This window comes from Sebastes umbrosus, chromosome 3 (genome assembly GCF_015220745.1).
Source record: "Sebastes umbrosus isolate fSebUmb1 chromosome 3, fSebUmb1.pri, whole genome shotgun sequence".
NCBI classification, from domain to species: Eukaryota; Metazoa; Chordata; class Actinopteri; order Perciformes; family Sebastidae; genus Sebastes; species Sebastes umbrosus.
Genome location: NC_051271.1, coordinates 13,099,439 through 13,124,654, shown reverse-complemented (window position 1 = coordinate 13,124,654; position 25,216 = coordinate 13,099,439). Strand labels below are relative to the sequence as shown.

At 38.2% G+C, this 25,216-nt stretch overlaps 3 protein-coding genes across 3 annotated transcripts; 2 read left to right on the top strand and 1 right to left on the bottom strand.

Annotated features, from left to right (window-relative positions):
• Window positions 1-359: 359 nt before the first annotated feature.
• Window positions 360-6,688, bottom strand: serping1 (serpin peptidase inhibitor, clade G (C1 inhibitor), member 1). The gene is made up of 11 exons (XM_037765524.1): window positions 6,550-6,688; window positions 6,154-6,201; window positions 5,892-6,000; window positions 5,633-5,794; window positions 4,935-5,237; window positions 4,303-4,518; window positions 3,367-3,510; window positions 3,037-3,240; window positions 2,808-2,947; window positions 1,135-1,357; window positions 360-872 (listed from the first exon to the last, which is right to left on the bottom strand). The coding sequence occupies exons 2-11, from the start codon at window positions 6,199-6,201 to the stop codon at window positions 625-627; spliced, it is 1,797 nt and encodes a 598-aa protein (XP_037621452.1). The 5' UTR covers window positions 6,550-6,688; the 3' UTR covers window positions 360-624.
• A 2,177-nt stretch (window positions 6,689-8,865) lies between these two features.
• Window positions 8,866-14,615, top strand: tmem134 (transmembrane protein 134). The gene is made up of 8 exons (XM_037765560.1): window positions 8,866-9,081; window positions 10,522-10,777; window positions 11,455-11,522; window positions 11,614-11,700; window positions 11,799-11,875; window positions 12,520-12,564; window positions 14,081-14,134; window positions 14,244-14,615. Exons 2-8 carry the CDS (start codon window positions 10,571-10,573, stop codon window positions 14,324-14,326), a joined length of 621 nt encoding a protein of 206 aa, XP_037621488.1. The 5' UTR covers window positions 8,866-9,081; window positions 10,522-10,570; the 3' UTR covers window positions 14,327-14,615.
• Window positions 14,616-16,522: 1,907 nt separating this feature from the next.
• On the top strand, window positions 16,523-23,934 carry LOC119485283 (aryl hydrocarbon receptor interacting protein). Its single transcript, XM_037764764.1, has 7 exons — window positions 16,523-16,732; window positions 17,720-17,902; window positions 17,982-18,170; window positions 19,239-19,415; window positions 19,523-19,664; window positions 20,688-20,917; window positions 22,768-23,934. Exons 1-7 carry the CDS (start codon window positions 16,634-16,636, stop codon window positions 22,771-22,773), a joined length of 1,026 nt encoding a protein of 341 aa, XP_037620692.1. The 5' UTR covers window positions 16,523-16,633; the 3' UTR covers window positions 22,774-23,934.
• Window positions 23,935-25,216: the final 1,282 nt, after the last annotated feature.

The window sequence follows — 25,216 nt, the reverse complement described above, 5'->3', positions numbered from 1 at the left end:
GTGAATACGATGATTCAGGGTATTTTTTGCTCAGTTGCTGTGCTTTACCAAGCAAGCTGTTGCTTTAAAGAAAAAAAACAAAAACCTTTACTGTCACAGATTTTGACACTTCGTCTTCCTTAAATTGAAATCAGTGGTAATGATGCAGGAGGGCAGGGGCGCATGAGATGGGGAATTCACTACTGCAGTCCCTGTGTATTCACTGTCAATGTCAATCACACAGTATGGCTGCCATCCTGTGGTGGGTTTGTGTAACTACTTCGCAAAATAAATTGAAGTTGTTTCAGTGGTCGTCTGTCTTCCTTTGAATGATCCACGATTGTGATTCATTCTTCAAAAAACACAAGACAGGCAGCACATGTGTGTGTTAATGTGTGTTTATTCATCATCATCTTTGAGAACAATCCACACTCAGGCCTGGATGTATGTTTTTGTGAGGGTCACTGCTCACTTTAGTAACTAATGAAACAATACGGATACTGAATTTATATTGTGTTAAAGCACAGTAAGATAATTGAATGTATTTCCATTCTACCAGACATCCTTTGTTTATATTTGATTCTTTCCTGCCCTTTTTTCCCATCTGTTACATCTCCATTCCCTCTCTCTCTCTTTTCTGATCTCTCATGGCTCGGTCACTCTGCCAATAAAGAGTGGCACATTGGCCTGGTCGCTCCACAGCAGCATGATGAAAGGCCGCAGGGCAGAGAAGGAAGGGAAGGAGCGAGAGAACGATATAGTGGTGATGGCCCCGGCCTCGACTCCTTGTTCGGTCAGTGCGAGGAAGGCTCTGTGTTTGGCATCGTCCAGAACCAACCTGTCTTCGGAGTAGAGACCACACACGTTGGGATCGTCGAAGAGTGACGACAGTCCTGGTTTGGGGGGAAAAGAGAAAGAAAAGTGCGGAGAGGTGATGGTGGGGAAAAAGCAAGGACAAAAGCAAAGTAAGTGGATCAGATACAGGGAGATCAAAGAGCAGAAGGTATGCTTATTTCACAAATGAGACTTAATGGTCGTTGACTGGCTGGTAGATAAAGGCCTACACTAGCTGAAAGCATGGGTGGTTTTCAATTTGTGGTATTAATGAGCTGAATGATTCTAACGGACAGAAAAGAACATGAAAGATGAACAAACCTAATTTCTTGATAAGCATGTTCATGTCTGGTTGGATATCCAGCTTGATTTGGGGCAGAGTGACCTCGATTAGCTCAGGAGATGTTGTTTTCATTTGCTCAATCATTTGACGCACAGCTGTGTCCGTCATCAACTTCTCCACCTGCTGCAGGTCAGTCACTGTGTTGGAGCGAGGCAGCAGGATGTAAAGACTGCTGTCACCCGAGAGAGCGAGCCTCGCCACCTGTTGGAAAAAAAAAATCCAGGTGTTACTGTATAGCAGGGGTTTTCAAAGTCTAACACCGTGCCCACCCCAGACACCATTGAGACAACTGCGCCCTCCAAGACCTCCAACCTATCTACTCAAATATCCAAATATGAATAGGCTAAAAAAGTTAATATTAATGGATTTTGTCTCTCGTATTATTATTCTTTGTCTTACTTCAATTTTGGGGATAATCATGATCCAAGTTTTAGAACTTCAGTTCCCATAATGCTTTGGGGGATGGAAACAGGGAGTATAATGTTTCCATGGAGTCATAAGTCATGATTAGAAAGGAACCAGCAAAGTGGGGAAAGTCTCGATACAAGCGAGATGGTTAAGGTTAGGCATTGACCTCGAATGGTTTAGGTTAGGATAGGTCGTTGGGCAGCGAGTTTTGTGAGAGTTTTTGCACGTTTTTGCAGATCTCAATTAGATTTTGCAATTTGCCAGATACCTTCTAGACACAACATTCAGTTAGTTAGTTAGTTAGCTGTGGACTATAACTATCCATCCATCCATCCATTATCTGTGACCGCTTCAAGTCGATCCCAGCTGACATTGGGCGAAGGCGGGTTACACCCCGGACAGGTCGCCAGACTATCGCAGGGCTGACACACAGAGACAAACCTGCATGTCTTTGGACTGTGGGAGGAAGCCTGAGAACCCGGAGTAAACCCACGCTAACATGGGGAGAACATGCAAACTCCACACAGAAGGGCCCCAAGCCAGGTTTTAAAAGGGGTTTTTTTGCCTATATATTTGATTACATATTGGCAAATTTGCACCATTAAAGGTATGCCGAATTAGCTATTAGCAGTTCCTGTTTGCGATGTACCCATGAATGTACACACAATATAACCCTGGATTACTTTAATACTGAAAAACATAAAAACATGATGATTCTCAGGCAAGTTCTGGAGTTATAAGGAGCATCCTTTTTCTATGATGGTTAGGCAGATTTATGGATGTTTATGGTTTATTCACGATAGACATTCAAAATAATATCCTCAGAAACTGCAAGTCACACTGAACATAAAAATATGTGTATAATATGTCATATGTATGTACATGTAATATGTTTCATGTCGGTGTAGCCAGCCATTTCACCTTTGTGAAATCAGTGGCGGACTCCTGCGATCTGAGGGGCAGGAGCTTGTAGGGCAGACTACATGGCACTGCTTCATGTTTTGTTCATTTTAAGGCCACTAGAGGGCAGTTTAACATGTTGAATCTACCATAGCGGCATCCACTTTTGCTGTTTTGTTTTTTTCTCGAACACGGGTGCACTCCCCTCCCTGAGTCCACTAGTGCGTCACACGGTATCTTTGCCTCACATCTCTCCCCCCGCACTCTCCCTTCAACCCTCCTTATAGTTTGAAAACCTCTGCTGTAAATGGGTGGCTTAAGGTGAGCTCTGGATGTTCCTTACCTGTGCCTTTAGCTCAACTATGTACGTCATTGCCGCCGAGTATTTCGGGTGATAGAGAATCGGCACCCCCACCAGATCACCGTTCAGTTTTGCGAAAAGTCCTTTTTTGGGTTTCATTTCATACTTGACCTTCCACTGACCTAAAGCACACACACACAGTTTATTAGTTTGCACTATTTCCACATGCACATACACACACTTGTGCACACACACATTATAGGCTACTGACCACTAAAGGAGACAGCGTTGAGCAGCATCAGCTGTGTACTGGGTGGTACGGAGTCAACCAAATGTTCGATTTTATTGTTGGTCTTATTTGCCACCCAGCTGTTGATCATCTCTGTGTTTTCCTCACTGGTTTCCAGCAGCATGGTGGGCTCCGCTTCATAGTACTGGATGGACTGGTTAGTAAAGGACTCACTCAGATTCATTTCTGAGAAAAGGAACAGAGAAACCACGATGAGCCAGAGAGATAGAGATCCTTTTGTATGCACTCAGAGTCTCTGCATCTATCCATGACTGCAGCTGTTTTATGAGCTTCACACAGTGATAGTATTACGTGGGTTATAGTAGATCTGAGAAGCCATCTGCAAGGAGCCAGACAGATTGTCTCTCAGCTTCTTCATCTGGTGGTGAACACAGTGGAAGTCATGAGGCACGCAGACGGCCCTCTCAATCGCTCTACGGGTTTCACCTCGTGCACCTGAAGGTAGCAGAATGAAGAAAAGACTATATAGAAAGAGATGTACTGAACTTTAGAGTGATATTGAAAGCTGCAAGATATGTCTGACATTTAATATAAGTACAGTAAAACTCCTGTGACATTTCAAAAGTGAGAAACATTTTTATGTAACTTCCAAGTTATATAAAAGTTCATCTTGCTCAGATTCATGCTTGTTAGACCAAAGAATCTTAAAGGATGAGGTTGGCGTTATTCTATATTTTTCTTGTTGGCAACAAATCCCATGAAAAGACAAAAAGCATCAATGCATTAGTTTGTCCAATACTTCCCCTGCCTGTCTGTGGCTCTCAGCCCTAAGCCCATTTCTTCCTTCTGAAGGTATAAATATTTGACAAAATGTCACAAATATATACTTTCATTAAAAAATATATATATATAAATAAATTGTGTTTTTTAGGGGACTATTTTCAGAGGTGGATTCGGTGCACTAGAAAGTATTTCTGGCAGCACAACAGTGTATATGGGATCAATTGAAAGTAAACTACAGTGCCCAAGTTCATCGTAATGAAGCAACATGTCACATTTTGCAACAGTGTGGCTCAGTGAAGTGTTTTTAAAACAACAATTGAGATATGTGGCACACAGGAATAAGCTGTATCAGACTTTGACACCTGGGCAATACTTCAACTCATTGTTGGTTTAATTTTTTCATTGGATTTGTTGAGGATAAGAATACTTTTAGAATATACAAGAATAATGAATAATCATTATGATGATTTAAAAAAATGAGGAACCTGCTTCCTCTTGTCATACCTAACAACAAGTGGGACAGTAACCCGCTGATACTGATGGGAGAGAAGAGCAAGTTGCTGGAGGGTTGTGATTCCCTGAGGTAAGAATACAGCTTCATGGAAAACTCTGTGATGGATTCCTGCAACATGGGTCCCCCTGTGCGACTGTTCTCGTCCTGGCAGGGCTCCCACGGCGTGTCGAAACCGCTGCACGAGTGAGGAACATCGGTAGGACCAACTGAAAGAAAGTTAAAGGTACAGTGTGTGGCATTTAGTGACATCTAGTGGTGTGATTGCAGATTGCAACCTACTGAATAACCCTGCGGTAACCTTATTGGTAACGACATTCGCCTCACTCAGAGGCCGTCCTTACCATTATAATACTACTTTAGGAGCAATGGAAGTCAGATGGTGGTTGGCGGTACCACAGTAGTGATGTGAAAATGTGAAAGGCTTTCTCTAAAGCCAGTGTTTGGTTTGTCTGTTCTGGGCTACTGTAGGAACATGGCGGAGCAACATGACGGACCCGCTACCTATATACATATTAAGGGCTCATTCTAAGCTGACGAAAACACAACGATTCTTATAAACATACCAAATTTTTGCATGGGCTGTGCAGTAGCATAGAAGTATATAAAAGGTTGTCAAACTCACCTTCAACAAGGACATGTACCTTGCTCAGTGTGTCCCCCTCAGCAGATTGACAATAGTAAAGTCCAGCATCCTCCATCCCAGTGTTTCTGATTATGATGGTCTGATCACGGTCGAGTGGATAAAGCAGCTCCAATCTCTTATTATCAGCTGTTGAATCGTCTTCAGGATTCAGCTGTGTCCTCTTGTTCAAACCCCCCTCTTTGAACCAGAGTGCATTGGCCTCGACTTGGCTGGAAGGTGGGAAATAGCACGGGAGGTGAGCAGTGTAGCCTTCCACTACCTTAATGGTAAAGCTAATGGAATCTGCAGAGAGAGGTACAAACACTTCAAACTCTTTTAGAGTCAAACGTTTTGTTGAATGTTTTATACATATATATATATATGGTTATTTTTTTCTACCCAAGTTCAAAATGCCCCACTGTGTATGTATGATAAAAGATTGTGTCTATAGGTAATCTGCAAATTGCGAAAACTTGCAAAAACTCTGACAACCTATCCTAACCAATGGCTAACCTTAACTATTCCAAGTCAATGCCAAACCTTAACCATTATTAATGCCTAACCTTAACTATTTGAGGTCAATGCCTAACTTTAACCATTCGAGGTCAATGCCTAGCCGTAACCATCTCGCAAGAGTTTCGCAATTTGAGTGTTACCCTATAGACAACCATGATAAAAGACATGTGTATGTTTCTCACCATCAACTGTAACAGCGAATGACCTTTTTATCTCCATATTGTCCTCCTTTATCAAACACGAGTACTCGCCCTGGTTGGCAACAGTAACAGGGGATATAGAGAGAAACATGCCATCCTGTTTAACTCTAGGCGAGCCAGGCGTCTGAGCACTCACATCTTCACCTGTATTCAGAAAGAGATCAAACTGAATAATTGTATAACTGTATACTTTTGCAATGCAGTGATAATAGTGCTGGTAGTTACGGAAATGTATTAAGACCATTGAATTGCCAGGTGATGGTCGCTGCACTGTAGTCAGTTTGAAATGTGAGACAGGGCAGCACCAGAGTGGAACCAGGTACCACCTGGAGATTTACGCATGACGAAAGCTAAATAGAAACACAGTGTTAAACATGTGAAGGAAAGTTTGCCAAATTCAAGAGTCAAGAAAGATGAAGTTTAAGCACATTGGTCAACCAGTATAATAATGGTTACTGATGGAAGATATTGGTGAACATTAAGAGCTCTACAGGTAAGTTTACCTCAAAAGTGAGCTGCAGCACGAGGCAAAGTACGGCCTGTAGTTTCATCTAATGCAGAGAACAGAGCAAAGCGAGCAAAATTTAAATGGGAAGTTGATGAAGTTGTTTTGCAAGTTAGGATTTCAAACTGAATCTGACACCAAGTCAGAAAAAAAGATCAATAATGTGGCGCAATCTGTGAAACATGTTGCCCACTAGTAAAACTTTGTAAACTGTGATCATTTAGCTCCAGCTTCCATTTGCAATAAATATACCCTTGTCAGAGATTAATCCTATAAGAAACTTTAGAGGATAAAGTATAGTTGAACAGTAATGTATAATATACTATAAATAATATAGCTTCGGCTCAGTGATTAATCAACAAAAAAAATCAGAGAAACATTAAATAACTCACACCTTTTGAATTTTCAAATGTATCCAAGTTCAGTCACCAGTTATTTTTTCTGCCACACCCGTCACTGTTCACTCAATCTACCACCTCTGACTGTCTGCCCCTCTAAACTGCGACCAACAATGACTAATCTGTGATTGTTGGTTTAGAGATGTTTGTTTGCATAATGCAGGTCTTCTGACTTGCTGGAAATCACATGATTTCACATGTTGGCAACAGATGCCAAGTGGGATGATTTATATTCTTGTTTTAATGTTGCCTTCATTGCATTTATTTTTGCCTTGCAAATATTGTATTGCTTATGATACCAGTACTTATATCCAGTTTTTTTTATCATCAATTATAGCTGCTCAATCTTGACAAGTGGAACACAGTTACGAGTAGTTGGGGTGGATAAGCAGTTTCACTTTGGCTCATTTTCAATTTGCATATTAAATGGTTTTTGCCTGAAGTGTTTTACATAATTTGATTTTGCCAAAGGTTGCACTGAGGACTATACACAGACAAGAACATAGTGGAAGGCAAACACAAGCTCAGTTTGTGCTAATTGGCAGAAAACAGTGTCTGCACATTTGTGGACAACAATAATAACATATCAGTGAAGTACCACATTAATGGAGGCAGTGTGCCAATAAGTGTTTTAATGGGATGATTAAATAAATTATTACATTTTTGAGTACAGTTTTTAATTTATTTGTTGGTGGGTATTGGTACTATTGTGATCCCCAGCTGGAGGGACTTTACACAATCTATACTATACACTATATACGATATACCACTAAGCATAGTTTTTCAACACTTTATTTCAGTACTTTCTTTTTGTGCAATTTTAACATTTAAGAGGAAAACATTTGCTCCATCTTTTTGATGCAGTGCTGAAATGTAAATATTGTACTTTTTATTCCACATTTATTTGACAGCTACTAGTTACTAGATTTTTTGTATGAAAAACATTTAAAGACCTTATAGAATATGTTTTGTTAGCTTATTGATTAAACTAATCTACCTAATATATAGAAGTGAAACAAACAGTTGATTAATCAACTAAAAACCTTTTTTCACAATTGTTTTTCATATAAAAATGCCAACCATTTCATGGCTCCAGCTTCTTAAATGTGAGGATTTGCTGCTCTTCCTTTTAATAATTTTAATAATTTTAATTCATTAAAAATCATTTTGAGGTTGGAATTATTGGTTGAACAAAAAAAGTAATGTGAATGTGTCACTATTTAAAGAAATTTACAAAAACAATCAAATCGATTGATTAAGAAAATAATTCACAAGGATAATTATTAGTTGCAGTAAAAAAAAAGTTTTAAAAAAGCTACACCTACAACAGTAAAATGTCGCTTACACCTAATAATTCATGCGTAAAGGTGGTCAAATGATATAATAGTATAACAGTCACAGGGGGCATTTTTCTACATTGAGTAATTTTTTTTTTTTTTTTAAACAGAGTTTATTTCTGAATTTTGTTGATACAACTCTGACAATCAGCTGCACAAACATGTTTGGACTGATAGATACACCATACACCAAACTTTAATCAGCCACAAAGTTATCTGAGCCTAAGGCATCAACACGACTAAGGAAAAGTTGCCAAATCAATGAAAACTTGTCAGCTAACCCCTTAATAGTATACAGGATTTTCTCCAACTTAATAAAATACAACATATCTCTAATCCATTGTGAAAATGTTGGAGGGTTGCAATCTTTCCATCTAATCAAAATTTGTGGTCTGGCCACCAGCGTAGCAAAAGATAAAAGGTTTAGTTTATTGTTGTGTAAAGTGACATTTTTGTGGTACCACCCCAAATAAAGCAAGGCAGGCTGATGGTTCTAAGGATTTATCAGTAGTTTTGGAAAGCATATTGAATATTAATGATCAAAAATTAAATAATTTAGGAAAAACATGTGAATTAGTGTGGCCTGGTTCATTGAGTACTTTTACTTTAATACTTTAAGTAACCTACATTTTCCGGATTATACTACATATACTACTACAGTAGTAGTATATGCAGTATTTACTACTACTACATATAATACATACATACATACATATAATATAGTATAATACATACATACAAATAATATAATACAATAATAAATAATAAATAATAATAATAATAATATACAATAATAAAAATGCATACATACATACATATATACATATAATATAGTATAATACATACATATAATATAGTATATGTAGTATTTATATGTAGTAGTAGTAGTACTACTACTACATATAAATACTTGTTCCTCGATCGATCGACAAACCGACACTCGATTAAGTAGACTGACTCCCCTCAGAGAGCTTTGGGCGTAATCAGACGTGTGCAATCGATAGCCGAGTACTAAAAAAGGAAGGAGCTCAAAACTTTTTACAGAATCTTTTTTCGCACTCTTTAACAAAACAATGAGTAGCAGGAAGACTTTGTAGAGATTTCACAGTGTCTACAAGGATGTGACTCGTGTCTTCACGACGTGGAGTCGAGCTGAACCTCCCAGAAGAGAAGAAAGTGTAACTTTAGACAGTAAGTTTTCCTCCTGGTCATCTGATCGACTCGCAGCGGAAACACCACAAACAATGGAGACCAACAACATCTAGCCTGCTAGCTCAGTAGTTACTTTAGTTCACTTTGGTCCAGTCTGCTTAGGATTTAGGGGAACCAAATTATGAAGTAGCTTTTCACATCTATCAGTAAACTGTTCATCTGTCAAATGTTTCAAAAGTCGCTTAAAGGGTCATTTAATTGCTGTTTATAATTGCTTTTCCTCATGTTGTTGTCCATGTTTATGTTTTTATGTTTTTATTTTTTCCCACTCACAATGTTGTTTGGTTACGATTACCCAGAAGTCTTTATAGATCTTTAAATCAATATCCTCCTCACAAACACTAACCACACACACTGTATTGTTATTGTTGTTTTTATATATATATATATTGTCCTAATTGTTTGTTATCACTATTATGTAGTCATATTATTTCTTTATATTAATCTTGTCCTAATTGTTTATCATTATTATGTAGTGATATTATTTCTTTATATTAATCTTGTCCTAATTGTTTATCACTATTATGTAGTGATATTATTTCTTTATATTAATCTTGTCCTAATTGTTTGTTATCATTATTATGTAGTCATATTATTTCTTTATATTAATCTTGTCCTAATTGTTTGTTATCATTATTATGTAGTCATATTATTTCTTTATATTAATCTTGTCCTAATTGTTTGTTATCACTATTATGTAGTGATATTATTTCTTTATATTAATCTTGTCCTAATTGTTTATCACTATTATGTAGTGATATTATTTCTTTATATTAATCTTGTCCTAATTGTTTATCACTATTATGTAGTGATATTATTTCTTTATATTAATCTTGTCCTAATTGTTTGTTATCATTATCATGTAGTCATATTATTTCTTTATATATATCTTGTACTAATTGTTTGTTATCATTATTATGTAGTCATATTATTTATTTATATTAATCTTGTCCTAATTGTTTTGTTATCACTATTATGTAGTCATATTATTTCTTTATATTATTCTTGTGTCTAGGTGGAGGCTTCAGATAAGCCCAGTTGTTTTTTTGCCTCTTCCTGCACTTTATATTATTCATTTATTTCTTTTTTGTTATGTTGTATAGTCTTAAATTGTGCAAAACAAATAGTTATTTTCTGACTTTATGGCTATATTCACCGTTTAAGCTTTGTACAAAGTGGTAAAGTTTATTGCAAGCTAGTTAGATGTTATGGAGCAACATACTAGTTTTAGTATTTGTGCGTGTTTAACGAGAAATACACATGTTTATAGCAGTAAAAACGACCTTTTTAGCTCCATTACTCGTGTACTGTTGGCCTGGCGTTGTAGACAATGAATGTCTCCACTAGAAGATGCCATAAAATGTTTCTCTATAACCTGCTGTGAGTTAACACTGATCTTCTTTACTCTTGAATCAACAGTGAGCATCAAGCCACAGGAGGACCTCAGGGTGTAAGAGAGGCCGTCACCATGGCGACGCAGTTCAGTATCGATGATGCCTTCGTGTTGGAAGGAGACGAGGATGGAGCTGTGTCTGACGGAGAGGCGGAGGGATGGAAGGACAGAGAAGGAGGAGGAGAGATGACATTTGGTCCTCTAAGTTTCTCTAAACCTCAGACTCATCCCTCTCCTGCTGCTGCTGCCGGCTCCCCTGAACACAGTAACCTAAAGTATCAGGTACATATACACCAACTGTGTGTGTGTTTATATATATATATATATATTTCGCATTAGGGTTGTCAGTCGATTAAAATATTTAATCACGATTAATCACATTTTTTAACTGTTCAAAATCTACCTCAAAGGGAGATTTTATCAAGAATTTAATACTCTTATCAACATGGGAGTGGGCAAATATGCTGCTTTATGCAAATGTATGTATATATTTATTATTGGAAATCAATTAACAACACAAAACAATGACAACTATTGTCCAGAAACCCTCACAGGTACTGCATTTAGCATAGAAAATATGCTCAAATCATGGCAAACTGCAGCCCAACAGGCAACAACAGCTGTCAGTGTGTCAGTGTGCTGACTTGACTATGACTTGCCCCAAACTGCATGTGATTATCATAAAGTGGCCATATCTGTAAAGGGGAGACTCGTGGGTACCCATAGAACACATTTTCATTCACATATCTTGAGGTCAGAGGTCAAGGGACCCCTTTGAAAATGGCCGTGACAGGTTTTTCTCTCCAAAATTTAGTGCAAGTTTGGAGCGTTATTTAACCTCGGGCGTTAAAACAAATTTGCGCTAACATGTTATTATCGCGTTAACTTTGACAGACCTATATATAGTTGTTTACTTGAAACTGCAACTCCTTGACTTTGTCATCCGCTTCTTCTTTTAGAATCTGGAAAATGAAGACGCCTTGGGCAGCAATGGCAATTCCTCTTTCAATAACTTATTCAAAATCAGGTGGGTCCTATAGGTAGAACTGTTGATGTGACATTTACCTGCATGTGCTTTGAAAGTGAGATAAAGTCTGTTTTCCTGCTCTCCCACACAGCGACCCTGCGACTCTGTCTTACTGCAGCTCCCAGTGGTCCTTCAGCACCTTGAGTTCTGTCACACAGCTTTCTGCACACTGCTGCGGGTGAGTTCAAACAACTCAAACACACACACACACACACAAACAGACCTTATCACACTCACAACAACAAACACATTTACTTTAAAATATATTTTGCTCAGGTGGGTGTCCCATCCACTTGTGAAGAAAAACAGACGAGTTGTGCTTGCGTCATTCCTTCTCCTCATCACTGGAGTTGGTAAGTCATAAGCAGAGTTGTTTATTACTTATAAAATATAAAACATCCAACAAGAAGTATTGTGTAGTGCTGTGATAAAGTCTAACCTCAAAGAGAGATACATTTATTCTATTTCTGTTTTCTTCTGTTTTTTCACTTTTTCCTAGGTTTTCTCCTCTTGATTATTCTAATGTCACATGAATAATGGCTGTTACTCTTTAGGATGAGTTGCATGAAATGTACACTAGATAGTTCAGGCATTAAAATGTATTATCCTTTTTTCTTGGATGAAGTAGATAACATTACATTTAAATTACTAAAATGTAAAATTAATATTTAAATAGTGCAGAAACTATTTTATATGACAAAAGAATGTGAAATTGTAAATGTGCTCCATTATTTGAACATACTAGTTTGAATAGTTTTGCAAGTCTAGACCAGGTCGTCCGTTCAGCGTTGTGCCAGTCAGTGACATGCTTGGCACACTGAACTTTGTACCCTTGTTTACCTCTCTGTATAACAGATTTTTGCCAGAGTTATCTAATGAAAAAAAGAAGTGTTTTGTCTATATACCGTATGTTATCTATATACTGTATATCTATGTATATACTGGGTTGTCAACCCCTCCTCACTGATGTATTTTGTATTGTGTTGTTTCTCTTTAGCTCTTATTTTCACAGGTGTTGTCATACAGCTGAATCCAAATGCAGGTAAGGAAAAATATTTAGGTAAACTTTATGATTTTGGTGTCCAGAAATGAAACAATAGGTCTTTTAGTCCAGATGCAAGATTATCAGCAATAATTAGCATTATCAGAGAGAACATAATGTGTGTGGTGGATCTTTTTATTATGAGCTGATACAGAAGCAGAAAAGCAGTGAAAGAAACAAGCATTTCATGAAACACATTACCTACAAATGACCGAATCAGAAACAAATAAACATTTTACAACAAAATACTAATATATATACTAAGTCACAAACACAAAACAAAGAAACTACCAATTACAAAAAATCTCTATTTGACTAATATACAAATAACTAAAAATAAGTATTTGCCTCTGTGTATTTAATCAGTAAAATTCAGAACTGTGTGTTTTATCGGAGTCTATGAATGTGTATTCTGGCGGCCCACAAACAGATCTTGGCAGCTCTCTGTGTTATCTTGTCTGTATACTGTTCCTGTGACACCATCACACACACTCTGCGGGGTTGATGGTGAAGAAGCACCAGTCTTTCAAGGCCAAAGTCCTTTTGATGATAAAGAGCAGTATTTCTCAATCCTGCAAATATCTGTCCTGCTCATCTTCTAACTCTTCTTTTACAATTAGCGTGAAGGAACAGAGCTGGAAAAACAAAAACGTGTGGACCATTTGGGCCTTACATGTACCTACTGTATACAGCACATGTATATAATAGCACTTTGCTGCCGTATACAAGTAATAGTACTTGACAAATGTCAGTGAAATCCTTGGACAGCAGAGTTGTAGTTTGCAGCAAAGTCAGGAATTAATGATTGTCTCGGGTTACAGCTTTTCTGCTGCCAAGTACTGCACATTAACCTTGTACTACCAGTAACAAAAAAGAGAAAGAAGTTACTCTACAGGGTTGTCTGTAAGAACGTTTTTCAAGTCACAAGTAGCAAAAATAAAAATAAAATGTAATATTAAGTTGTCCGTTTTCTGTGTTGGTGAACTCTATAAAAGGTAGTTGCCATTAGGTCATCACTTTTATTTAATGTCATTCTGAATGAATGGATTAAAAAGAGGAAGTGAGTAACTCTTTGCGACCAGTACATTGTTTAAATCTCTTTTTAAGGAATGGTTTGCAGTCACGAAACTTTACAAGTGTGTAGTTCAGATCAAAAATGAAGGCTGAGTTCGAAGATGGGTGTGGTCCGAGCAAGGGTGCCGGAAGTAGGGGGGTAGGAAGTGGGGAAGGGGCCATTGAGGAACCTGAAACTTGAAAAGATATTTTTGACATTTTGTATGACATAGTGTATTATTGAATATGTTATGGCTTACTGTACTATGACTTTTTAATGGCATACTATACCATGACATTTTTATGATTTACACTCACAGATCAGACTGATATTTTACCTTTTGGACAGAGCCATGCTAGCCCAGAGCAGAGTGATATTGCTCTTCTCATCCAGCTCTGCACTGATTAGTGTTGGTGACTGTGTCTTTTCTGTGGGTTGTAACCAATGAAACTGTCCTTACAGGTGTTTCAAGTGCTATTTTCTTTGTACCTGGATTTCTTCTCTTCATCCCAGGAGGTAAATTGAAACTTTGTTTCCTAGAACTTTAATTTTACTTGACCTTGGCCTACACCAGTAAATGCATACCTTGTTTTGTTGATATTAACAATCCCTGTATTTCCTCCAGTGTACCATGTGATATACATCAGCTGTGCTGTCCGTGGAAGAAGAGGCTTCAAATTGTTCTACCTACCTTATTTTGAAAAATGACATTTCATGAGACACTACATTTTCACTACATTTCTTCGTCTGCTATCTTAAAATGAATTGTATTTTGTCGCTTTTAACAAAAAAAGTATTGTCACATGGTTGTTTTTTCTTGTCATTGTAATGACCACTACTAATTCAACCACTCAGTGCCTCGACTATGTTTCCACTACATGAACTGATACTGTATTGTATGTGTACACAAAAAAAGAAGGAGATTGGTCTTGCCTGTGTTTTTTATGTCGTGTGAATAATGACTGTGAAACTTCAATAAAACTTTTTTATATTTTAATTTGTGTCAGTTGAGATTTTGTGTTGAGTTTTCCCGAACAAGAGCAAAGCGAGCGCTGTTCCAAGTATGCCTTGCTGAAGGCTACAGCCTGGGGAGAGATCAAACCTGCAGCTCAGCCCGCGAGGCATTTCAAATCAGGAACAATCTATGATGAGGTTTTTGTTTAAAATCTGAAGAGTTCAACGAAAGCAAAGTTGCCTCTGTGGCTTGTGGTAAAATCCTTTAACGCTCACTTCTGGGCTGCCAGTAGTATGTCGAAACATTTCTTGAAAAAAGTCATGGTAACATTTCTTGAAAAAAATCACCAAAAGTCATAGGATAGTATGTTGGAGGCCCCCTTGTGGCTGGATCAGCTAAAGAGTGATTTGTGTTTTGTTTGAATAAGTCCTGATTAAGTAAAATCATACAGTAACTCACATGAAAAAGCAAATGTTAGAGGAAAGCCTAAAAAGATTACTTAGTATATAATATGATTATAATACTAATAATAATCATACATTAAAGGTCTAGAATATTTAGATGTATTGATAAATTTAAAGAGGCATGAACAACTAAAACACTCATAATAACAAACTGTTCCTCCCACGTTAAACAAATGTTTTTTTTTTACAGTAATACCACTGCTTTTGGATAAAATAAAAACATACTTTTACATACAAAAGACATTTGTAAGCTGCTTAAAGACTGCCGGATATAATAATTTAGTCCTTCTTGGATTAATCGTGTTGTAGTTCATCAGTGCACCTGCTACTGTTTCATTCAGCTTAAACAATAATTTTACTGAAAAATCTTAACTCAAGGTCCATTTACTACTCCAAAGCTTTCCCCCAATCTCACAGCTGATTAGAAAACCGTGCTATACTATGACTTTTTTAATGATTTTCTTTTATGACATACTAGACTGTGACTTTTTACCAGCAGCAACAGCGACACTGGTATTGTTTTCACCTTGTGAATCTGTGTGTGTGTGTGTATGTAATCATGGCAAAATGTGATCCTGTGACCTCTGTAGAGATTTCAACACTGTCAACAAAGCTATTGAATTGTTGTGGCTCCATGTCACTAGAGGTTAATTAACTCTGAAAAAAAAGTTTTTTAAACATTTTAATAAATTGAGCTATTAACCTTTTTTTCCACCACAGTAGAACATAATAATACCCACATACTGCTTGTGATGTAATACTGTATGTGGTGTGATACACAGTGGTGGGGGAAGTATGCAGGTACTTAAGCAAAAGCACAAAAAAAAAACAAAAGTAAAAGTACTCATTGGGTAGCAGAATAGCTCCTGTCAGTGTTATATCGTTATGTATTATAATAATGAATCATTATTAGTGATGCATCAATGTCTAAGCCGCATTTTAATGTTGTTGATCTCATACATCATTTGGTATTGGAGAAGATTCGCTATACTACAAGAGGGTGTGCTCAGAAATGTTATGCTATATGGAGACCTTTTTTAATCTAAAATATAGAAAAAATGGATACCACTGACATTGAAGTTTTAAACTGCTGACCCCATATTACATATAATTCACAACTTATACTTAGTTGTTTTTTTTGTTTATTTATTTATCATTATTATTTTTAATTTACTTATCTTTTTGTGTTTTTGGTCCTTTCCTTTTTCCTTCTTCTTTTTTTTAGTATATGTTTCATTTATGTTTCTATCGGATTGAATTCATTTATATGTATAAATGTAATTGTTTATGAAATGAACTCTGCTTATCTAATGGTGCAGTAATATTGTTATAGGGATGGGGGGGGATATAATTTGTTTATACAATTACTTCTGTGATTTATTGGATTTTGTGCAGAATACAAATAAAAAGACTGAGCAAAAAAAGAAAAGGAATCTAACCCAGTCTGCGTGTATAGAGGGCGCTCTGGGGCCTTAAAGGGACGTCTCACGAAACAAAACGACTCGTGGCTTCGGCAAACATCGTCATCTTTCGGCAAACATCGTCAGCTTTCGGCAAACATCGTCATCTAGTCGTCATAGAGACTCTCGGTCAAGGATGGAGGAAGAGGCACGCAAGCTGCTGGAGGAAGGAATAATAAAGAAACTGATCAGTCCTGGTAAAGGAGAGCTATCGACCTTTCCCAATGGAACCAAGGTAAACCTACAGAGTGTCTCCGGTTGGACATGTTGAGTCCTGTCCTCTGAAACAGTTAAAGAAACGCGACGAAGCACGTTAGCTAATAATGCTAATGCTAATCTCCAGCTAGCTCAGATGTTAGACTGTCAGATTAATGTTACAACAAAACGTATTGCGCTTATATATAAACAACGCTGACTAACTTGAGCGCGTTGTTTGCTTTTCTGGTGATAAAACGTTAGATTTGTTTAAAGCTGGCTGTTTTTTAGCCATTTTTCTCCTTATTTTCTTCCATCTGATGGAAAAGACAGGGGGCGGGACCGGATGGCATGTGTTTATGAACGCTGATTGGTCGGCGCACCACGTCAATCAAATTTTCCGTTGTTGTGATTGGTCAGAATGGAGCAGATGGAGCGTCGACGCTCTCCAGGCCTGTCACATATAAGCACAGATTGTTTCTTTTGTTTTCTAGTAAACAAGCGTTGAGCAGTGTTTACTGTTGTTTGTGTTCGTCTTATCTCTTGTTTAACCAGGTGATCTCGTGTCTTTTAAAAGCGTGATGTCACAACAGATAGTTCAAATGTCACAGCCTAAGAGACAACCACAACAACACATAATAGATGTAACTCACACTCTGCTTTTTATTTACGCCTCTACTGGGTTTTTTACATTATCCTTTGATATTGCAATATATTGTCATTGTTTTTTATTTTTTTTTGTTTTATTGACACACCAAACATTAATTACTTCTTTATTGTTTTCTTCCATTTACACGCATGTTCTTTTTAGATATCTATATATTGTAATTTGCTTAATGAATTTTTAAGAGATTTTTGTTTTTATTTTGTTCTTTTTTATTTTTTATTTATTATTGAATTGACGCTTTGGCAACATTGTTCACCTGACAGCCATGCCAATAAAGCAAATTGATTTGAATTGAATAGTTCAACCGTTGAGCAGTGTTTAATGTTGTTTTTTTGTTCGTCTTATCTCTGTTTAAACCAGGTGGTCTTCCACTACCGCACCAGCCAGTGCGATGGCACAATGCTGGATGACTCCAGAACCATGGGGGGCCGCAGCAAACCCATGGAGCTCATCATGGGCAAGAAGTTTAAACTGGCTGTGTGGGAGAGAGTGGTCATCACCATGAAACAAGGAGAAATTGCAGAATTTACCTGTGACAATAAGGTGAGTGAGCTGGCCATTTGGGTTTGAGTGGCAATGCTGTTCTTTCTGTTCATTGACCATTTCTGTTTCCCCCCTTCAGCACACAGCACTATACCCGCTCGTTTCCCAGTCCCTGAGAAACATCAGTGCCGGTAAGGACCCCCTGGAAGGCCAGAGGCATTGCTGCGGCATTGCCCAGATCCACTCACACCACTCCCTAGGGCACAAGGACCTGGATCAGCTTCAGGCCAATCCACAGCCTCTTGTCTTCACCATCGAGTTGCAGGAGGTGAGCAGGAAGGGGAGAGACCAAAGTTAAGCTGGTTTACTAAATGGATTTCCACTCTAAAGAACTGACTTCTGATTCAGCTGCAGTTTATGAAATGGACTGTTTTGTCCTTGGTTTTAACATTGCAAAACTCATCTTGACATCCAGGAACAATACAATAGTGTCTTCAGTCTCCGTCTTTCACGGTCTCTACAGTCGTATCTGTGTAACTCAGCTGAGCCAACCGACCTCGAGACGTCACAGGCGAGAGTACTGCTACATGGCGGCACTCTTGCCGCGAAAGTTAAAACAAATCTTTTTTTCTTTTAAATGCTGACATTTGTCATGTTTGTTATATGATTGTTCATTGGAGTGGAAATCCATTTAGTAAACCAGCTTAACTCGGTTGAACCTTTCATTTCAACTTTAAAGGGAAAGTTCATGTGTTTTGAAGTGGGGTTGTATGAGGTACTTATCCATAGTAGGTTTATTACTTACAGTAGAGGACGGCACTTACTATGGATGACTATGGACGTCATATAGCTCCATTTCAAAACACCTGACCTATCACTTTTACTATCACAGTTTTTTCTATTGTAGCACAAACACAACACTTGAGTTTTGGTACCAATACCAGTAACTTTGTTATATATCTTACTATGACATATATAAAAAAAAATTTGAATTTATTTTAACAAAAGAAGCAAAAGTTCTCACATGTCAAATGTGAAACCAAATGTGTTTCTGATTTTTACATACATGAGTGACAAAATATTGTAAACACCTCTCGATATAGTGCAGTCCAGTACGACACCACTATGGTCTCTGAAATTGTTGTTGACAGTTGGATGAGAACCTTTATAACACTGTTTAAGCAAAAACTGAAATATATAAGGCTCACTAAGGCGGGATTCATTGCAGGGGTATTGTAATGAATTGCATGATTGTAGAGGTGCACCTAATAAACTATTAACGTAATGGATATGTACCAATAAGAGTTGCTATGTGCTACTAAGCACAACTGCAGTTTAACTCTCCTACAATGTAAACCCCGGCTGCTACTGATTTTCCATCTCTTTCTCTGTTCAGGTTCTGTGTCCAGGATCGTTCCAGCTTGACGTGTGGGCCATGACAGACGAAGAGAAACTCCAGCTCGTTCCTCAGATCCACGAGGAGGGCAACATGCTTTTCAAAAAGGGCCAAATTAAGGATGCCACAGAGAAATACTACAATGGCATTGCCTGCCTCAAAAATCTACAGATGAAGGTTAGGGCACATTTGAATTCAAGAGAAAAAAAGATCAGATCCAGTTTTTTGTATCCAATAAATTGTATTCTCTAACTCCTCTCTGTGACTTTTGTCTCACCTTTAAGGAGCACCCTGGAGACGAAGTATGGGTGAAGTTGGACCATATGATCACGCCACTGCTCCTCAACTACTGCCAGTGCAAGTTACTCCAGGGCCAGTACTACGAAGTCATCGAACACTGCTCATCCATAGTCTTCAAATATGAAGGTAAGCCTTTGCTGTTGGTGCTTTACACAAACCAGCCGAGAAGAAAGATTTCTGTTGCCACTACAGTTAGTAATTATTTGTGATTTCAAAGAGGGAACTGTCTATTTCAGATTGGTTTAGATTTGAAAAAAGTGTAAACTTGTGATTGTGATGTTGAGCATGAACAAAAAACACCGCTGCTTCACTCAATATTATGTTCCTGCAATAGAGAAGGCTGCAGGTTCATGACCGCATTTCTAGGAAACTAGTTTTATTCCACCTATATGCTACTTTCTCTCCACTGCAACGTGATCTCACAGAAATAGCCTAATGTAGGAAAGAAAAATATTATGGTTTGGATTAAAATAAGTAAGGTTGCATTTGTTACATAACTGACTCCTGAGAGTGAGAAGCAACTAGAAAACAGAATTGAAATAACATGTTATTGACGTTTGACTGACTGATAACACGTATTGGGGGGGTAAACAGGCACTCAGCACAGTTTAAATATTACAATTATTTAAACTTAATTAAAATGGTAAAACAAGGAGTATTAAACAATCATTTACGTTTCAGATAGTAGGCTTTGTTAAAAAAAATAAGGGTCCTAGGCATGCGGCCCAATTTTTTAATGCATGATGTATGATATTGAGTCCGATTGCTGTGTTGACATTAGCACATCGGTAATTGTTTCATACTGTATTTGTGATTTTAGACAGATGATTTATCTACAAGTCTGTCTGAGGTTTATTTATATAATATAATAGCCATTGTTGTCACTTTTATAGCTCAGCATTTAACAGTACGACTGACAATTTCACTAGAAAATTAACTGCACAGCTTACATAGTAAAAACAGTCAAATTTATCCTGGACGCTATCATCCTCTTTTAAATTGCATGCCTTGCGTTGTCACAGGTTGGTGGCTTAGCCCCGTCTGCAATTGCTGTTAATTGTTCATCATGTTAAGTCGTTGATAACCATGTCTTGGTTCTCCACTTGCTTGAAGAATTTTTTTTCATTTTCTTTGTCCCCTTTTTAACAGACAATGTGAAGGCCTTCTACAAGCGAGCTAAGGCCCACGCTGCAGTGTGGAACGAGGTAGAGGCAAAGGCGGACTTTGATAAGGTGTTGGAGCTGGACCCTTCTCTGGGGCCGTCTGTTGCCAAGGAGCTGAAAGCCATGGAGGAGAGGATCCGCACCAAAGAGAAGGAGGAAAAGGGTCGCTACAAAGGCCTATTCAACTACAACGCACCACCTGCCACTGCCACTACAGTAAGTCTACTGAGTTTTATTTCTTTTAATTGCGACTATCTCCTATTTGTTCCCCAGATACTCAATAGAGCTGGGACGATACGCTCATCTCCCGATTCGATACTATCATGATACTTGGGTGCCGATTCGATATGTATTGCACTTCTATATTACAAAGATTGTTATTAACTTTAACACTAGACTATGGGAAAAAGTTGAATCATACACTTCTATGGACTTTAGAACTCTCTAAATTAATACATTAAACATGTTGATGTTCAGCATGTATGTAATCGGAGGTGTCCTGAAGTCAAATATATCAGTCATTGTCAGGAAATATTTAATTTCTTCCAGCAACCAAAAAAAAAATCAAAGAATGAATACATTTCTCTCATAAATCAGTGGTATTTATTTTTAATTTGTAAGGGATATGTAATGTTTTATATTTTTGGTGAATATAATCCAATTATTATGTCCATGTATGTATTTTGTATATACGGTACCGTTTGTTAACACCTTATTTTGAAAACCAGACATAGTCACACATGTATACTTACTTACTAACCCTTCGCCAAGTCCGTCGCTAGCTCTCCCGTCAGCTCCGTTCTCTTCAAACATCCATGGACAGCTCCATCGGGGCCGTTTGGCTGCATCTGACTATGGTGATGCGAGGGACGGCTGGCTTGACCGCACGTTACCGCAATACGATAACGTTTCTTGTCGATAAAGAGTTTGCATGCAGCTTTAACCGTGTCTAGCTCTTCCTGGCAATGTGTGAAACCCAAAGTGTTTCCATACTTTACTAAGGGTGGGGAAAAAATCGATTCATCTTTGTATCGCAATTTCTTTTCAATGCCAGAATCTATATATTTGCTTCATTTGAGTCTATGCGGCGGTAAAAGGAAGTTATCTCTTTTATTGTTGTAGTCTGAGTAACGTGACGTCATATCCGTCAACCAAAACAAACCACAGCCGGCCGCAACGAAAAAGTAGAAAACGGCGGAGGGTCCATGTGGATACGACTTAAACCCTCACATGTTAAAGCCAAAGTGGTAAACACTACATATACAGTATAGTATGGAAACACTTTGGGTTTCACACATTGCCAGGAGAAGCAGAGCTAGACATCATGGCTAAATCTGTATGTTAACTCTGTCATGGACAGGAAACGTTATCGTATTGCGGTAACGTGCGGTCAAGCCAGAATAAAATACCACTAATTTATGAGGTAAAAGTCTTTATTCTTTGATTTTTGGGTTGCCGGGAAAAAAAAATAATAAATAATACCTTACATTGACTGATATATTTGACTTCAGCTCACCTCTGACTCTTACTTGCTGAAAATTAAACATTCTTACTGTATTCATTTAGATATTTTCCAAAGTAAAAGTCCCTAGAGGTGTATGATTCAACTTTTTCTCATGGTTTAGTGTTCGAAATGAACAAAAATCGCAATATATCGAATCATCACCCAAGTATCGTGATAGAATTGAATCGGGAGATAGGTGTATCGCCCCAGCCCTACTGCTTTTCCTGGAAATGTGTTTACCATACTTTGGATTTACCTGGTGACGGTGTCAGACGTATCCCTGCGGACGGCAGACCCTCTGTCGGCTTCCTTGCTTTGTTTTGTTCTTGAAACGGGTATGACATCACAATACTCGGACTACAACAATAAAAGCGTTAACTTCCTTCTACCTCCGCATAGATTTAAATGAAGCCCTTTTATTGATTCTGGCATAAAAATAAAAAAAATCAAAATCGTAAAGGAAAAACGCAATACATAGGTGAATCGATTTTTTTCCCCACCCCTAATATTCAACTCAAATTCCTACAAATAATCTTAAAGTATGTGCTCTTTCTCCTCACAGGGTTGAATCTCACAGTGGGTTGGAACAAGAGGATGCCTGTGAATTTCAAGATGGAGGAGAAACGACACTGACTGGTGTTTTAGTTTTTATCCATGCACCCAAACCAAACACTCTGCCACCCTGCCCTCCTTGGCACACGCAGACATACTCTGACACAATGTCAGGTCATACACACAAAATCACGCATATATACTTAGGTGCGATTTGCATTCCTGCCTTAATCCCTCGCTCTCTAAAGGTAAAAATCTGTCTTTCATTAGGACATGCTGACATTATTAGCTTGACTTTAATGAAAGTCCAAAGTCCCACAGAAACCATGTGTACTGGCCAACAGCATCATTATTTCAGAGCACCACGATTTTCAGTCTAAGATAACTTCTCTTTACTTAGCCTGTTATGGCTTCAGAAATGTCAACACTCTTAGTAAATAACTTGCTCTCAGTAATGGGCTGCTACCTACAGAATGTTATCCATAGCAACACTTTTCACCAGATTTGCTTTAGAGATTTTTTTTTAATTATTATTTAATGATGAATTTGTCAGCTGTTTGTGGAGCGTCACTGTATTGCAATTTATATAGCGAACACCAATTTGCCACAGTATTAGAAACAATTAGTTTAAGCATTTTATGTTGTCTTGCTTTCTCTGAAATATGTGCAGAGCTGTTGGATAGTCCTAGAGTTACTCTTAATTGTACCCAACAAGGATTCCAGATAGAAATGCCCTCTCCTGAGAAAACCAAGGAATACTTTTTTTTTTTGCACAAGGGACATCATGTACTCACATGCACACCTCTGCCTTGCACCGCCAGACCCCCTCTTCTACCTTGGTCACAGCGGAAGCGCTGGAATAAGCAGGATAATAAGCAGGAGACCAGTATCTCCTGGTAGATGCGACTGGCAAACCGAGCTGTCTGTGACAATCATTATATAACACACGTGGACTTGTGTTATCTTTGCTTTCTCCTATGTACTTATTTCATATATGTAAGACCTATACTAGTATATTATTTTTGTCAAGATGTACTCACTATCTCCGTCACTTGCTTACAAAAAGCTACTCATTACTCTTCATGTGAAGCAGCAGGTCGTTAGCCCGACCTGTCTGAAGTGAGATGTTATTGAGGTTGTGATTATGTAACTGAAAATAAATTTGTGTTAATCCCCAGCTTTGCATTTTCTTTAAATTTATTTGTGACATGCAGACATGATTTTGGAAAAATGGTTTGTGTTATGTCAGTTAGACGGATAATCCCATTATATTCGTCAGTAAAAGATGTTCAAAATATTTAAAAAGGAGCTCTATACGGAATTCAGAGCAAATCTATGATTGAGAAATTGCTTCCTCGCGGCTCTCAACATGGCAACATGCTAACAGCTGTGTCAGTGCCCGATCTGTTCCGTGCATGTGCTGGCGCGCCTACCCAGTATGCCTTGCGGAAAGACCTGTCCCTACTCTGCCTCTAATTGGCTACTTGCTTCTAAACACTAACGGTAGATAGCCTAGCTTTGATGCTATCCGGAGCTAATCTGAGTCGCTCTCCTCAGCCACGGCAGCACTGAAGTTAGGTCACCCAGTCCGAAAACCGGTATGTTTTTTTCATCATTAATTCACTTCTGAGAATTTTTGAGGCTAGAAATCAACTGTATAGAATTCATAAATTGTCAGTTTTACGAAAATTTGATATTTAATATTCAAAAATCTGCAATTAATTTATCGCCTCAAAAATTCCCCGAAGTGAATTTAATGATGAAATAGCATACAAAATTTGTAAAAAAAGAAACATACCCGTGTTTGGATACCGGGCAGCCTACCTTCAGACTTCGGAGCTGCCATGGCCGAGTCGCTCTCCGCAGCCACGGCAGCTCCGAAGCTACGGTTAGCATCATAGCCAGGCTACCTACTGTTAGCGTTTAGAAGCCAGTAGTCAATTCCGCGAGTCTTCCGCAAGGCATACTGGGTAGGTGTGCATGTGCAGAACGGATTGGGCACTGAAAAACGCAAACAGTGCAAACAACGGCAAACAACGGCAACAGTGCTAACAGAGTTAACGATGTTAACCTGAGGGGGAATCGGAGGGTGGGCGCTATGCTTCCGCAACATTGCCCTCAGTTGGGAGGCCGTTATGTGGTAACCGCCATACGAACGCAGTGCAGAGATTAGACACTCAGTGGGGCACGCACAGAGAGAGTCACATGCATGTGCAGCCGGACCGGCTACGTAAACAAAGCTCTGATTACAACACACAGGTGAGAGTGACTTCATTCTCTGCTCAGGTAGACATTACTCCTCTATATCTTCACATAGCAAATAGTTGTTTGTTGCTATATTAATGCTTTGAAAATCGTATAGAGCACCTTTAGAAATATTTTCAAAGCTCTCACATATTGGGGCCTTCAACAGTAGATTTCAAATAAATGGACCGTGTGCGAAGAGTCTCTGTCAAAGG